Source organism: Papio anubis, chromosome 5 (genome assembly GCF_008728515.1).
Source record: "Papio anubis isolate 15944 chromosome 5, Panubis1.0, whole genome shotgun sequence".
NCBI classification, from domain to species: Eukaryota; Metazoa; Chordata; class Mammalia; order Primates; family Cercopithecidae; genus Papio; species Papio anubis.
This window is the reverse complement of record NC_044980.1, coordinates 77129769-77144988: the sequence shown is the minus strand read 5'-3', so window position 1 is coordinate 77144988 and position 15220 is coordinate 77129769. Positions and strand designations below refer to the sequence as shown.

Here is a 15220-nt window from a genome sequence, read left to right as displayed (position 1 = left end):
TTTTACTGTATCTCTGTTAATGGTAACTTTCTTAAAGCAAGAGAGTAACATTCACAGGAAAATGGCAGAAATATAATATCATCCAATATATTTAAGAAGCATAGTCCTTTTTAAAAAAATAGGCTGATGGCATCAAAGAGGATCTTTTAAGAATCTTGCTTATAGAAAGCAAGTGTTATACATTGTGTTTAGGATTATGGACTTTATTTAATAAAAGTATTAGGTAATTTATTTTCTTTGTTTCTACCATGATTCAAATGAAATCTGATTATTCACTGAAACCTCCTTTATAAGACAGAAATCCTGGAATTCATCCAACTATTATTCACTAAAGACTTAGTTAAACAAATTATGCCATATCCATTAAATAAAATATTATTCAGTTATATATTATATAATCCTCTTTTCATTTATTATATCATAAGTACATATTTAATTATTTTAGACATATGTGTATGTATTCTGATGTTAAAGAATTTACTTCAAAATTCTGCTTGTGGTGAGTTTTTAGTTGGTAATTTAGGTGATTTAATAAATATATTCTATTTTCTAATGCAAACCTTAACCCATTGTACCAATGGATTTTTTTACCAACACTCTTAATCATTAGGTCTTGTCCAGCATTAACATTTTATATACAATGATTCTGTGGTTTTCTTAAGTGGATACTGTCACTGAGATTTGTGCCAGTATTGCTGATCTATTCATTACGTTTTAGTTTTTTGTTCTTTTGGTTTTAACAGATTTGCTTGTTAGATTAGCTCATTTGTCCAGACTTATGGAAATGAATTGAGGTTGAAGTGAGTAGTCTCCCACACATAAATAAAGCAGAAATCCATAGAACATAAAGGAGCCTGAGAGTATCAGCTTCCTGCTGTCAGGTGCTGTGAAACAAAATAATGTGGATGCTGTGACCATCTGAAATTCATATCTAGTGAGCTGGTAACCTCGGCTTCATGGCTTCTCTAGTGACATTAAACAGCATTCTTGTTGTAGAATTAATGATTCTCCCTTTCTTATATTAAATTTTCAAAAAGATTATGAATGTATTAATTTTATTGAAAATAGATAAATCTGAGAAATCATTTATATTAACTTTTGATCCGCTTTATCCTTTACAAGTTTCTTCTTTTTATTTGCCCATGAATTTTCTTAGGTTTAATTTTCAATCCTCATTTTACAAAGCTAAAAAGAAAAAGGGTAAAAACAGTCATTAAATTTACTTACGGACTTTAAATTTTAAATTTTCTCAATTTAAAATTGGACAGTTTTCCAAAAATATTTACTCAGGACCAATTATATACACTGTGCAAAATTAAAACATTTGTCCTCCAAGGAAGAATAATGTCCAGCTTGGGAAACAAGGCTGGAAAATATTATGTACCATTCTGTTTAGAACTGGCTTTAGGTTATAATTTAAAAGGTAGTGGGGGTAGAAGGGAATATCTGGAGACTGAAATAAATACTAAGGAGTTGAAGGTGGTGAAACTTGAATTCAGTCAACAAGGATGGTATGGGTTTGGATAGGGAGGAAGGGCACATTTAATAAACAAAGGATATTTAAGGACAATTGAATAGATGCACAAAAATATTGAATTGTAAGTCCCCTTGTGATATCAAATCACCTAACTTAAAGATATTTACTATTTCCTTTAAGTAAGAGAATTTGTCCTGATTATGTTCTCAAAGACTCTTTAATAACAGCTGGGATATGAATGTAGGCTACTCAAGTCATATTACTTTCCAGCTTCCCAGTACTCTGGCTTACTTTTATAAAATATGTGTTTTTGTTCAGTTTAGTTTTAGTTTTCTTACTCAGTGGCAAAAAATGAACCCAAAGCTTCCATTCTTTTTTTGTTATTTTTCTCATTTATACCTCTATCTAAAATGAGAGACTCACAAATGCACCACTAATAGCTGTTAAAATGATTCACTGCATAAATACATTGTAAAACCCATGTAAACTATATCACTACTAAATATTAAAAAAGTACATTTTGTGGTTCTATTTAAATGAATCTACTTAATTAATAAATCATAGTTTCATGTTTTCTGAGTTAGCTTAAAAATTCCAGATTTAATTTTTCATGAGGCAATCTAATGGTCTGCAACCATTGTCTTTATAACAATTATATTGTTTCCTTCCTACCCCAAGAAGGAAAATCTGATTTATATAACTACATATAGTTATAGAAACTATATATGTTTATGTATATATTTGTATGATGAAACATATACAAAGATATAAGGCTTTCTTTGATGAATTTAATAATATTACAAAATGAAGCAGCTGAGCTTTATTTAATACAAATGACTGTATTAAACATTTGTGCATCTTTTCTTTCAACAAATATTTATTCAGTTCCTCCAGCATTCCACTGGTTTAAAAACTACGGATGTAATGGTGAGCAAAAAAACACTACAGCCCTGCCATCATGAAACTCCTAGTCTAATGGGAGAGACTAATGAAAATATAATATATGTTTACATGCTAACCACATATGTACAAGATTATGTTTTATGTATTACATATTATAAATACTTCAACGGATGCCATTCTCCATATTTTGCACAGGAATCAAAATGCATGTAAACTGTTGATAGAATGGAAACATTTTGATTATTCAAGCATTTTCTATGCAAATACAATGCTGTGCCTCACAGTGACCCAAATACTCTGCAGTTCTGAGATTGTAGAGTTGACCACATCGTATGCTGTCTGAAACATTTGGCCAGGGGAAACTAATCATCTTTGTTATACTTTTCTCAGGGAAGAAGTTAGTAATAGCAACCTTTAAGGCTGAAGTCACATCCCGATTGGGCCATTGGCCAAGAACAACAGATAAACAAATAATAAAATAAAGACCAAATTAACCCAGACCTCTCTCTCAATGCTTCTGTGGATACTTCCGGAGGCAACTCCATATTCTTCTTAATGACTGAGTTCACACATTTGAAATAATAGTTTACTCTAATTTTAGTAATGTCCCTGCTCCCCCCAGCACATAAACATACACATACATTAAGAGCACTTAACATCTGAGTGGGCATAAATAATCAAGCATAAATATCATAATTGCTATTTTTGCATCACTGCATTAAATAAAACATTCTAAAATATTGTCAGAATACAATAATACATAGTTCTTGTTACATTGGTTATAGAAATAATGACTATATAAATATAGATAATTACATACTTGCAAAACATACTTGGTACATGCTTAAACAAATTTATGATATAGCCAACAAAAGGATTAATAAGTCACTCTGAATTAACATTCACATGTAAAATATGTTATAATATACTAAGAAATGTAGTTTTTATATTTCATAATGAGATTTTCCTATTTGGTGGTAAGCCACACTGGGTGTAAAATTGTTTTGAATGGGTATAATTTCCAAGTTATAAAAGTTTACTTAGAACACTCAAAAATGAAACAGACAAAAACAGAATATGTAAGAATTGTTGAAACCACACAAAGAGACTGGAATCTGTCTAAAGAAGAAACTTATAGGTTATAGTATCATGTTGTATCAGGGTAACCTATGGCCCACTGGGTTTTGGTAGTTGTGCTTCACAGTTGATACTGTGAGGTACAATTCACAGTTGTGAGGAAGAAATGAAGGAAGTTGTGAGAGAGTGAGGAAGAAATGAAGAAAGGCAAGGAAAGTCTGTATGATGCCTTCCTGTTCTCCCAAGCACCACCACACCTCAGGAACATGTACACTGGTGGAATGTCCTGCAAAAGAGCTGCTAACTTAAAAATCAAGAAATGAGTTTATTGTATCAAAGCGTGGTGGTGAGCTCCCTGGAAAAATAAAGCACTGAAATCTCAGCTGCCCACTGAATGCATAGCCTGAGGGCTATGTGGACTTCTGGTCCCCATTGCCTCAGATAATTAATTTCTTATGCATTCTAATATATTTTTAAAAGGAACAACAAAACTGATTAGGATTGTAGCAGAATGCCACTTAGATGTAAATAACAAAAAACTCAACTCAAATAATACAAAGTATGTTTTTTCCCTAGAACTAGAAGTCCAAAGGTAGGTCAGGATTCATGGTTGATATGATTCAGTGGCTCAACAATATCATCAAGAATCTAATATCTTTGTTTCTGCACTCTGCTTTTGAGCAGAATCAGCTTTCTTCTAAATCTGTCTCCCATCGTGGTTGCAAGGTGCATGCCAATGACTTCTGGGGCCACAAGCCTCTGTGTCTACATCTAAAGGAGAACGAGAAGGGGTTATTTCCAGACACTTTCTCAGAAGAGTGTGGAGGCCTTTTTTTCTTTTTTCTTCCAAGAGCCTCTCCCCACCTAAATACACACAAATATCTATCTCCTTACATATAATTGTCCCCAAATGGGTCACATGCCTATACCTAGGCCAATAACTGTGGCCAAGAAAAGGGAACAGAATCAGTTAGTTCTGAGATACAGACCATTTACTAAATCCAAAGGGGGTGTCATCTTTCCCCAAAGCATTGATATAGGTACCCAATGAAATCTGAAGATGATACAAGAAAACAGTGTTGAAAGCTTGTGAAACAACCAGAATATAAATTGCGAAGGTTTTCTGTAAGCCTACTGATTTACTGCTGTAGTTCCAACAATGGTACCCGTGGCTCTTTCCAGGCGAAATAAACTTTGATGGGTTAGAGTCAGAATTCTCAATATTTAGTGTTCATAGCGATTATCTACAGAGCTTATTAAAAATGCAGAATCCTGGGCTAAACCCCAATATTCAAATTCAGTAGGTGTGGGGCATTTTAACAGACACTCAGGAAGATTCTGTTATGGGTGACACTTAAATTCTGTATGTCTGATATATTTTTTACTCTCTGTTTTCCTACCATGATTATAATTTCAGTACATTCTTCTACATGTTGACCAAGTGGAGCAATACACTTATTTGTTGGGTTGCTTATTTTTGGTTTTCTTGGTGCATATGCTTAAATTCCCAGAATTAGACTACATGTGCCATAGACTCTGATTTTTATTTTAATTGCTGATTTTATGACTTCTAAGAGGAAGAGAGAATAATCATTTGGGTAGCATGATAGTACCTTCTGTGATACTTGTTTTACAGAAATGTCATTAAAAAGGCAACTAATGCCCACTATGAGGTTTATTTTTACTCTGGGGCTCTAGTTGCCACCTGTTAATAGTTTATGATGTTTTTTTCAGTAAAGCAGTTAGCCTACAATGCTGCCTTTGTTACAGATATAACTAAAGCTGAATTATTACCAATACTAATCCTTGTGTATATGCCTTTATGAGTGTGAATAGTATATTGGTTAATGACATCTACCCATATCAAGGAAGCACTGCTATGTAGAAGTTTCATAGAAAGAGAAATCTTTGCAAAGTTGTGTATTTGCTGGCTGTAATTGTGTTAATTTGTAACAGAGATACTTTCAGGTATTGCAAATTCAAGTGTAGACTGGTACACAGTTTGCCCTGTGGGATTTGCCTTTTGAAGGTTCTGATTACTATGACTCTTACTAAATTGGGAATTGTCTTAATTTCTGTACTTGCTAGTTCATTCTTAAAATTTCTTGCTTATTCTTACAAAATGGAAGAGTAAAATCTTAGCAACTTCCAATCTTCCTTCCTTAGACATCACTTCTTCAGGGTGCTTTGTTTAACCAGTCAGGATCTCAGCTGCCTATGTCTGTCCCTGGATTGTAAGGGAAATGGAGAAGCTTCCAAAGAAGAATTCCATTTCTTGAAAGGATTTCTCTACTCAGCCTCTGTATCAATTTTTCTTTATTTTCTCCCCCAGTTTTATGCTTAAGTCCAGCTAACATTATTAGGAGCATAACCTTCCCATGATCCAACACTTTAAATAATACCTAGTGAATTTCAATAAGCTGTGTGTTATCTGGTTTTTATCTTTAAGTAGAAATGGAATCAGCACTTTGTGAGACAATAAGGCATAGCAGAAGGAGTTCAGTTTTAAAGTCACACTGACATGAGCTCAAATTCAAATTGAACTCACACAGATTGTTCAGTCACTCTGAACCTCTGTACTTTCCTTTATGAAATGAGAAATATTTTAATTTCATTGGTTGTTTTGTCAATTAAATGAGTTCACACAGATACAGTGACCAGCCATAAGTGTAAGGATTTTTTTTTTCTTTTGCATCTCTAGATTTTTGTTAACAATAACTCATCTAAGTCAGCACTTCTACAAGCCCCTGTGGTATTTTCCTAAAAGGGAATTCCTGGAAGCTACCATTTTTTCCCCTTTTGGGCATGTTATGATATATTTTGGACATGATAAAGTGGCAAACAGCTTTTAAAATATTTATGTTCTCCGCGCCATGCACGCCAACTGTGTTTGCTCTCTCCATTTCTTTATGTGCCAAGGAGGCGAGCCAAACAGTGTGAGAGGAAAATACTGTCAGGACACAAAGTCAGCTTGTCTAATGTGTACTCTGCGCAGATGCAACCTTAACGGAAAAGAGTGGAGACCACTCCCTGGCTCCACAGTGATACCTCGATTAACAAATCCACTGGGAACAAAGTTCCTTTATAAGCAATTCAGCTGAGTAAATTTTTATTTTAAAACTTCATGAATCAAGTGAAATAGTACTGGCTTGTGTCATATAATTCAACGGTAATATTCTGGGTAAACTGTACTTCTGCACAGAGCAGAAATACTTCCTCACAGAGTGTGTGTTGAAGTATAAAAGTGAATAGATGGATTCTAGGCAAAATTGTGAAGCTGCTTCAGACAAACTTTTTTTTTCACTCTTGTAATTGCTATGCTCCATCCTCCACATACATAGGGCAGTAGGTTATTGCCCTTGGAGTCTTGCTGCTCTCAAACCTTCCTACCTCTTAAAGCAGGAATCAACATGATTCACACGTTTATGAGTTACAGTTAATGTTACCTTATATTGATATTGCCTAGTAATACCACAATCTTGGCTACAAGTTAATACCATGTAAAGATTCTAACTTAATTGGTTCTATGTGGAGCCCAGAATTTGGGATTCTAATATACTTACAGGGTTGGCAACCACTACCCAAGGATAAAATTTTATTTTCATATTGTGGCCTTCTCTTTTATAATGTCTGTGTGTATCCATGTGTGGGCTACAGAACATAAGTCAGAACCACCTGGGATCACTCTTTAAAATGCAGGTTCCTGTGTTCTTACCACAGAATCATCACTACTACATTTTGAAGTGTGTGGTATATGACACACACACACACACACACACACACACACACACACGGAGAGCGAGAGAGAGAACTGGAATCTTCATGTTTTACTTTGGAAAAGTCAGAAGTGATTTTGAGTCACCCTGAAGTTTAATTCTTCCTTTCTTATAACTTCTATCTCATGGAACACAATTTTTGACTATCAACCATGACTTTTCATTCCTCTTTGCCAAATAGAAAATTGATGGTGGGCTAGTTCTATGTTATATAGAATTCATATTTTTCAGCAATAATATTTATAATAATTTACACTCAAATTAACTAAAGTTAATCTTGCTTGCAAAGGAAAATCAAATTCACACAATTCAATGTTTTTTCTAATAAATATTAATAGATATTTTAAAGTATAGGAGCATATATATTTTGATTTAATGTGAATACTTATTAATCTGTTATTAAATAATGACAATTTTCTAATGTATACACAAAAGTACAAGTCAGGGACTTGTAGTTAGTGTTTGGAAATGTGAAATATATTTATGTTCAATCTCAATATCTCTTTTTCTCTTTCTCTCTCCCCACTTCTCCCTCCCTTCACTTCTACCCCATCCTCATTTCACCTTTTCCTCTTACAGCATCAGATGAAGAAGAACCAACTTCAGCAGGTAAAGTTCCTATGTTATAAAGATATTTCTTATTTAATATCATGCCTTTAATAATAGAGAGTCAACCTTTTGAATAATATTTTCTCAGATTTCAACCAGAAAACTGGCACAGGTTTGTTTGTTTATTTATTTACTTTTATATTTGCTGAGCCCACTCTGCTGTGCCAGATTACATGATGTTGGTTAAGAGTTTTGAATAAAAGGAGAAAAGTCTTGAAATAAACTAATACAGAGGAAAATACAATACACAATAGCAGACTGACATTAAACAATAAGGAAAATTGGAAAATGAGAACATTGAGAAAAATACAGAAAAATAATACAAGGAGTAGAATGATAAAATTAAAATTAAAAAAGAGGAAAATGGTAAAATAAACTTTGAGAAATACCTTTCATGAGAGAATACAGCACTGTCACATATATAACTGGCATCAGACATCCTCTTCACTAGGTTTAAGGGTAGAAACTATGTCTGCCTCATTCACTTTATTTTAAAAATGTAATTTTTACAATTATAATTTAATAATCCTGCACCTTGGCATCATGACTTAGTTCCTTATCCAGCTAATTAGTATTTATCAAACACAGGCTGTGGCCTGAACCATGTGCAATGAAGAATGCAAATGATAGAATGCAAATGGTAGAGAACCACTTTCAACATGGTTCCAGGACAGTGAGACAGGTCAGAGAAATGCCAGAGAGACTAAAAACCAGACACAATTATGAGAATAAAATGGGAAGAAAAAGCTCACTTGATTAATTAATAAAAGACCAGACTAACATACCAACAACATCGGAAAAAAAAAGAGTCAATCTCTGAGATGTAGGCAGTTCGTGGTTGGTCTGAACAGAAAAGACCTCAGCATTAGATGGATTCCTTTTAGTAATTGAGAAAAGGAGTTAGGCCTGAGAGACAAGAGCAGGAAGGGGCTCCTGAAATTAATGGTCAGAATGGTGCTTTCTTATATGGAAGGGGGGAAAATAGCCCAGTTATTGGAACTCAGATACAAGATAGGGTCAGTTCAATTCATAGACTCGACTTATTTCAACTAGCATGGCTTCATGACTTCTATCTCCATGCAAAACTGTACAAGGATTTTACCTGTATGAGTAAATGCAAAAAATCAAAGTTTCAGTGGAAGAAAACAAAATAAATATCTTACATTTCTTGAATAAATTCCAAGGATATATGTAAATGTCATGTTGCATGGTACTCATTACAACTATAACTGCCTTTGAAATGGAATCAGAGATTCAGACAAACTCTCAATTGATGTTTCATTTTCATAATATTGTTAGATAGTCTATAACCTGATTTGGATAGGAACTCCTATCATATTTCTCCCACTCTAGGCAGTATTCTGTAGCCTGTTTTGGGACCAACCTAATCACATGACTCAATAGCAAACTCATCTGTTTTCGAGTTTCCTCTGCCTAGTTTCTGATTTGTTTGCCCTGACTTTGAAGCTTTGCTGTTGTTAGTGTTGCCCAAAGACTCTGTCTGTGTGTCTGTCTATTGTGGTGTATTTTTTCTATATAGACAATCCATATACTTGACACATAATTCAAGCAAGACAGAAGTGTTTGTGGTTAAAAGTAAGGTTGCTCTCTCTTTATACCCCTAGTCTCTTAGTTTTCTTCCTGAGAGGCAACTCCTGTTAACTGTTTCTTGAGTCCTCTTCCAGAAAAACTCCAGGTCTGTGTTGTCCAATAGGGTAGTCACTAGCTACATGGGCTATTGAACACTCCATTATTCCAAATTGAAATTTAATGTAAGTATAAAATACACACTGGATTTCTTTATTGTTGTTGTTATTATTATTATTATTATTATTATTTTCACTTTAGTTACAGGGGACACATGTGCAGGTTGGTTACATGGGTATATTGCTTCTGGGTAGGGAGGATAGTATCCAATAGGTAGTTTTTCAACCTACACCCCCTTCCTCTCCTACACTCTCTAGTAGTCTGCAGGGTCTATTGTTCCCAGGTTTATATCCTTGTGTGCTCAATGTTTAGCTCCTAATCATAAGTGAGAATATGTGGTATTTAGTTTTCTGATACTGCATAATTTTTTTAATCATGGCATCCAGCTCCATCCATGTTGCTGAGAAGGACATAATTTCATTCTTTTTCATGACTGTATAGTATTCTGTAATTTATATGTATTACATTTTCTTTATCCAATCCACCATTAGCACCTAATTTGATTCCATGTTTTTGCTATTGTGAATAGTGCAGCAATGAACTTGAGTGCATGTGTCTTTTTGGTATAATGATCTGTCTTCGTTTGAGTACATACCCAGTAATGGGATTGCTGGATCTTATGGTAGCTCTGTTTTAAGTTCTTTGCGAAATCTCCAAACTACCTTCTATAGTGGCTGAACTAGTTTACGTTCCCACCAACAGTAAGTGTTCTCTTTTCTCCACAGCTTTGCCAGCATCTGTTGTTTTTTGATTTTTTAATAATATCTGACTGGTGTGAGATGGTATCTCGCTGTGGTTTTTGATTTGCATTTCTCTGTTAAGTGATGAGCATTTTTTCATATGCTTGTTGGCTTCTTGTATATCTTCTTTTCAAAAGTGTCTGTCCGTGTCCTTTGCCCATGTTTTACTGGGGTTGGTTTCTGCTTGTTGGTTTAAGTTCCTTTTAGATTCTGGATGTTAGACTTCTCTGGCTAGGACTTCCTCTGTCTGTATTTCTTAACTTTAATTGGACTTTCTCTTTGGGTGTCAATCCTTGACAGCAGCCATCATTTTCTAGCCCAATTCATTTTCATTTCTCCTGTCTGCTACCCACACCTTACTAAGTCACCTGCCAAGCAGTGTTGATGCGATTACAAAATTATTATTTTGTATAAAGAAAGTGAATTGTAACCCAGCGTAAGCTGTATGTAATTATAATGTAGCTATTTGTGTACTTTTCTTATTCTAAATCTATTTTCATAACTTCTCTGCTCACTAAGAAGATCTTTTTGTGAAATGCAACTGAACGTTTTTTCTTCAAAATACTCATCTTCCTCCAGAGTGATATGCACATCATAGAATTTAAATTATGTTTTAAAAATACTTTCATTTCTAGATATGAACAGATGTTTTTGTTGTGATTTTAGCATAGACTTTTAAAATAGAACAAACGTGCTCTTAAGGAATATTTAGCTACATAATTTCACATATGGATTATACTAACATTGAGAAAATGTGTCATTTAGTAAAGCAGACACTCCTTTTGTATAAAAAACAGACAGTGGGAAACAAATGTTTTTCTTTTAATTTTATCAAGCTGTATAATAAAAAGAGTATATTAAAACATTTGGCAAAATATTATCAGATTTGCAAATAATTGATTTCATAAGGAATATGAATAATTATGAAAATTGGATTGAAATTTTTGAGTTCATTTTAGTATCTCTTGACCTGAATTTTTCAACACTTATTTTTTTAAAGGAATAGTTATTATCCTGTTCACTTATATTTTTCAGTAATCATATATATCAAATATATATCTTTAATTTATAGCTGTTATTCATAATATATTTATTACAACATTAATATTCTGTTTTCACTCTCATCTCCTTTCACCAACAGAATAGATGCAGAATGATATTTTCCAAGCTCAGATTTATTTTTATTGTCCTCTTTTAACTTATCTCTCTTCCCTGTTATTTCTCCATTTTGTTTCAGTTGTCAGTGAAATGAAATCTTTTGTTTGCCAGAAAAAATGTACGTTAATTCAGCTTTCACATGTCTCCATATAATATCATTACCAGGTTCATACTCTTCCAGGTTGGACAGTGTCTCCTTCAAATATATATGTTAATTTCTATAAATTAAATATTTATTTTTCTAATTGGTGATAGCCACTTCTCAAAGTAATAGAATAAATAATAAAATAAATAGGATTTTTTTCCTGCAAAAAGTCACAGCATCCTGATTAATAGTTGTTAATGTATGAATTTTGAATTTTAAAATGATAATTTTTTGAACAAATCTATACATGACTTATCTAAAAATGTAAGTTCCTAGTGGATATTACCACTCAATCATACTATTTAGTAAACATTTTTAATGTATTGATATTATATGACAAATCTAGGTTGTTTTAATTCCATAGGCACACAGAGTTGGGTTAATTATAATTAAATAGCTATGATATATTCTCATTGTTTATAACTATTTTTAAAGTAAATAATAGATATTTATCTTCAATAACATATAGAATGAAAAACATCAGGAAGACAATAAATGAGAAAATTAGGGAGACATTAGTGTTTTATTTGTGTTATAATGCTAAAAAATAATATGGATTTTTTTCTTTACAATGGAATACAATTGATTTGCCTTATATTTTGAATTATTGAAAGACTGCCTCATTAAAACAGATAATTGATCCCTCCACTTTATTCCCATGTTACTCAGATTATATTTAATAAAATAAATTTCAGAATGAAAATATTCTTATACTTTAGACAATCACATTCTGTCTTTGGTTATTTCTTCATATGTACCCACATTCTTTTATTTGAACTTCCAAATTGCCTTGCAAATAGCAAGTGCTTAATCAGTGTTTTAAAATGTTGACTCGTAGAGAGGATGCATAATACATCATATCTGCATTTGTAATAGTAGGCATGCATCCCCTTATTGATTGTGAAGCATTGGCTTGTTAATCACTTTCAGTTCTGAATGTTCTGGTAGAATATATTAGCCTAAAAGACCATATTTTGTAACATCTGAGTTATGAGGACAGCTTCACTTAACATCTGCTTCTTTAGCTACCAGAAGCTTCTTTTTATTTATCCTACTTGAATCTTACATTCAGATATTTAAGCATCTTGTTTTACTGAGTATAAAATCACATCAATGAACTATAGAGAAATTTCTTCAATCTGAGTTATATTTTAAGATGTAATTACAAACTAATGAGATTCACATTTTTAAAGCAGAAACTGCACCCCAAAATGCATCACTTTTAGAAGTGATATATTTAATCTAATTATATTGCTATTGCACAAATAATTTTTGGAAACTACTTTCTTGAAACTTCCTTCTGAATCTGCTTATGGGATTGCAACATCAACTATTATTTTATAGTCTCTGAACTGTGCTACTATATTTATCTGCCTTTGGTCTAATATATATGCCTTTAAAAACAAAGATTTGCAAATATTAAGAATGTGAGGGAGTATGAAATACAGATAAGATTACAACTTTGAAATTAACAACATTCACCTGAACATATGACATGTATTTTTGAAAGGTAAAATCAAATAACACCTTGAAACAAAGTTGTCAGTGATTGCTTTCCTTATGTTGCACAAATCCAATTTTCATTTAGCTTTTATTTAAGTTTTTCAATAGACACTTCATAAACTGACTATAACGATACTTATTTCTATCTCCTTTGAAGAAGAATAAGACATATAAATTTGAATATTGACTACTAAAAATAAACTATATAAAATATAATTAACTATAAGGTGTAGCAAATCAAGTTTATTGTCACAATTTCCTCATTGCTTTTAATTTATTTGGTCTTACTAGCTATAATTTTGAATATTTAGAAATATCATTCATTTATCACAAGGAAATCATTCATTCATCCCTCAAGGAAATCATTTAAAACAGGGCTGGGAATGGAAAATTAGTGGATGGCACCAAAATCACTTAGAAAATGACACAGTAGAGATCTTGCAGCTATACAGTAAGTCGGTGGTTAAAACGAATTAAAACCATAACTTATTGTGTTGTTCATATCACCTCAAATCAAAAGCTTGCATTTTATTTTTTTCCCTCTTCTCTTGCCTAAGGGGAGGTTTTTAATTACTTTGGCAGTTTTTTAATACTACAAGTGGAACTGAGTTTGGATTTCTATAAAAGTAGCTATTAATATTAGATTAACTCATATAATAATGAAAACATTAAAAAGGGAATTTTCAGATATATGTAAATGGTAAAAATATTTTGTTCTTTTTTTGTATAAATTCAAGATATACAATGTGATGTGTTAAATACATATATAGTAAAATGATTACTATAGTCAGAAAAATTTACATATCCATCACCTCATGTTGTTATCTTCGTGTGTGTTGTTAGAGCACTGACAATCTACTCTCTCAGCAAATTTCTATTATGTAATACAATATTATTGTCATGGTACTCATATTGTGCATTAGATCTCTAGGCTTATTCATCCTACATAACAACTTTGTACTGTTTGACTTACATTTTCCCCATTCTTTATCCCCATCCCCAGTAACCACTATTCTACTCTATTTCTATGTATTCAAATTTTATTTTTTTTAGATTTCATATATAAGTGAGATCATTCAGCATTCTTCTTTCTGTGTCTGGCTTTTTAAACTTGCCATAATTCCTCCGGATTCATCTACATTGTCACAAATGGCAGAATCACCTACTTTTATAAGGCTTAATAATATTCTATTATATAAGTTTCTTATCTATTAATCAATGGACACTCAGATTGTTTAAAAGTTGGTTCCTACAAATAATGCTTCAGTGAACATGGGAGTGCAGATATCTGTATGATATTATTTCATCTGGGCATATACCCAGAAGAGGGATTGCTAGGTCATATAGTAATTAGATTTTTAATTTTTTTGAGGAACTTCCATACTATTTTCCATAATGGCTGCACCAGATTACATTCTCACAAAGAGTGTTCAAAGATTCCCTGGACCCTTGTCTTATATAACGTATAAAAATGAACTCAAAATAGATTGAAAACTTATAAGCTCTGAAACCATAAAACTCCTAGAAGAAAAAACTATAGAGGAATAGCCCCTTGACTATGATTTTTTGGATGTCACAGCAAAAGCTCAGGTAGCAAAAGCAAAAACAAACAAGTGGGACCACATCAGTCTAAAAATTTTCTGCACAACAAAGGAAACAATCAAGATAATAAAATGACAGCCTGCAGATTGTGAGAAGATATTTGCCATATATCTGGTAAGGGATTAATATCCAAAATATATAGAGAACTCATATGAGTCAATTGCAAATAGAAAAATAAACCAGTTAAAAAGTGGGCAAAGAATCTGAATAGACATTTCTCCAAATAAGACATGAGAATGGCTATAGATGTATGATAAGGTGCTCAACATCGCTGAGTGAAATTCCAGTGAAGACCATAATGAGATGGCACCTCACACAATGTTAGGATATCAAAAAGATAATCCTTTTGACAATCATATTAAAACATATAAATACAAAAGCCATAGTGTTCTTCATATATTTATAAAGTTAAAATTATTGTAATTTACTTAAATGTAAAGCTGTGTATGTGACGTCTTATCAGTTCATTCCAACTGGTAGTGATGATAGAGATCACTGGACATAATAGCTGATAAAATATTTA

At 32.6% G+C, this 15220-nt stretch overlaps 1 protein-coding gene across 2 annotated transcripts in view; it reads left to right on the top strand.

Moving 5' to 3' along the window:
- Positions 1 to 15220, top strand: part of EDIL3 (EGF like repeats and discoidin domains 3) — a 448089-nt gene that overhangs the window by 154665 nt on the left and 278204 nt on the right. The window contains exon 3 of one of the 2 annotated variants that reach the window (XM_017959723.3): positions 7813 to 7842. The exons of the other annotated variant lie outside the window; for it this stretch is intronic. Coding sequence (XP_017815212.1) covers positions 7813 to 7842 — 30 coding nt within the window. The remainder of the gene's footprint in view (positions 1 to 7812; positions 7843 to 15220) is intronic. 2 annotated transcript variants of the gene reach the window in all.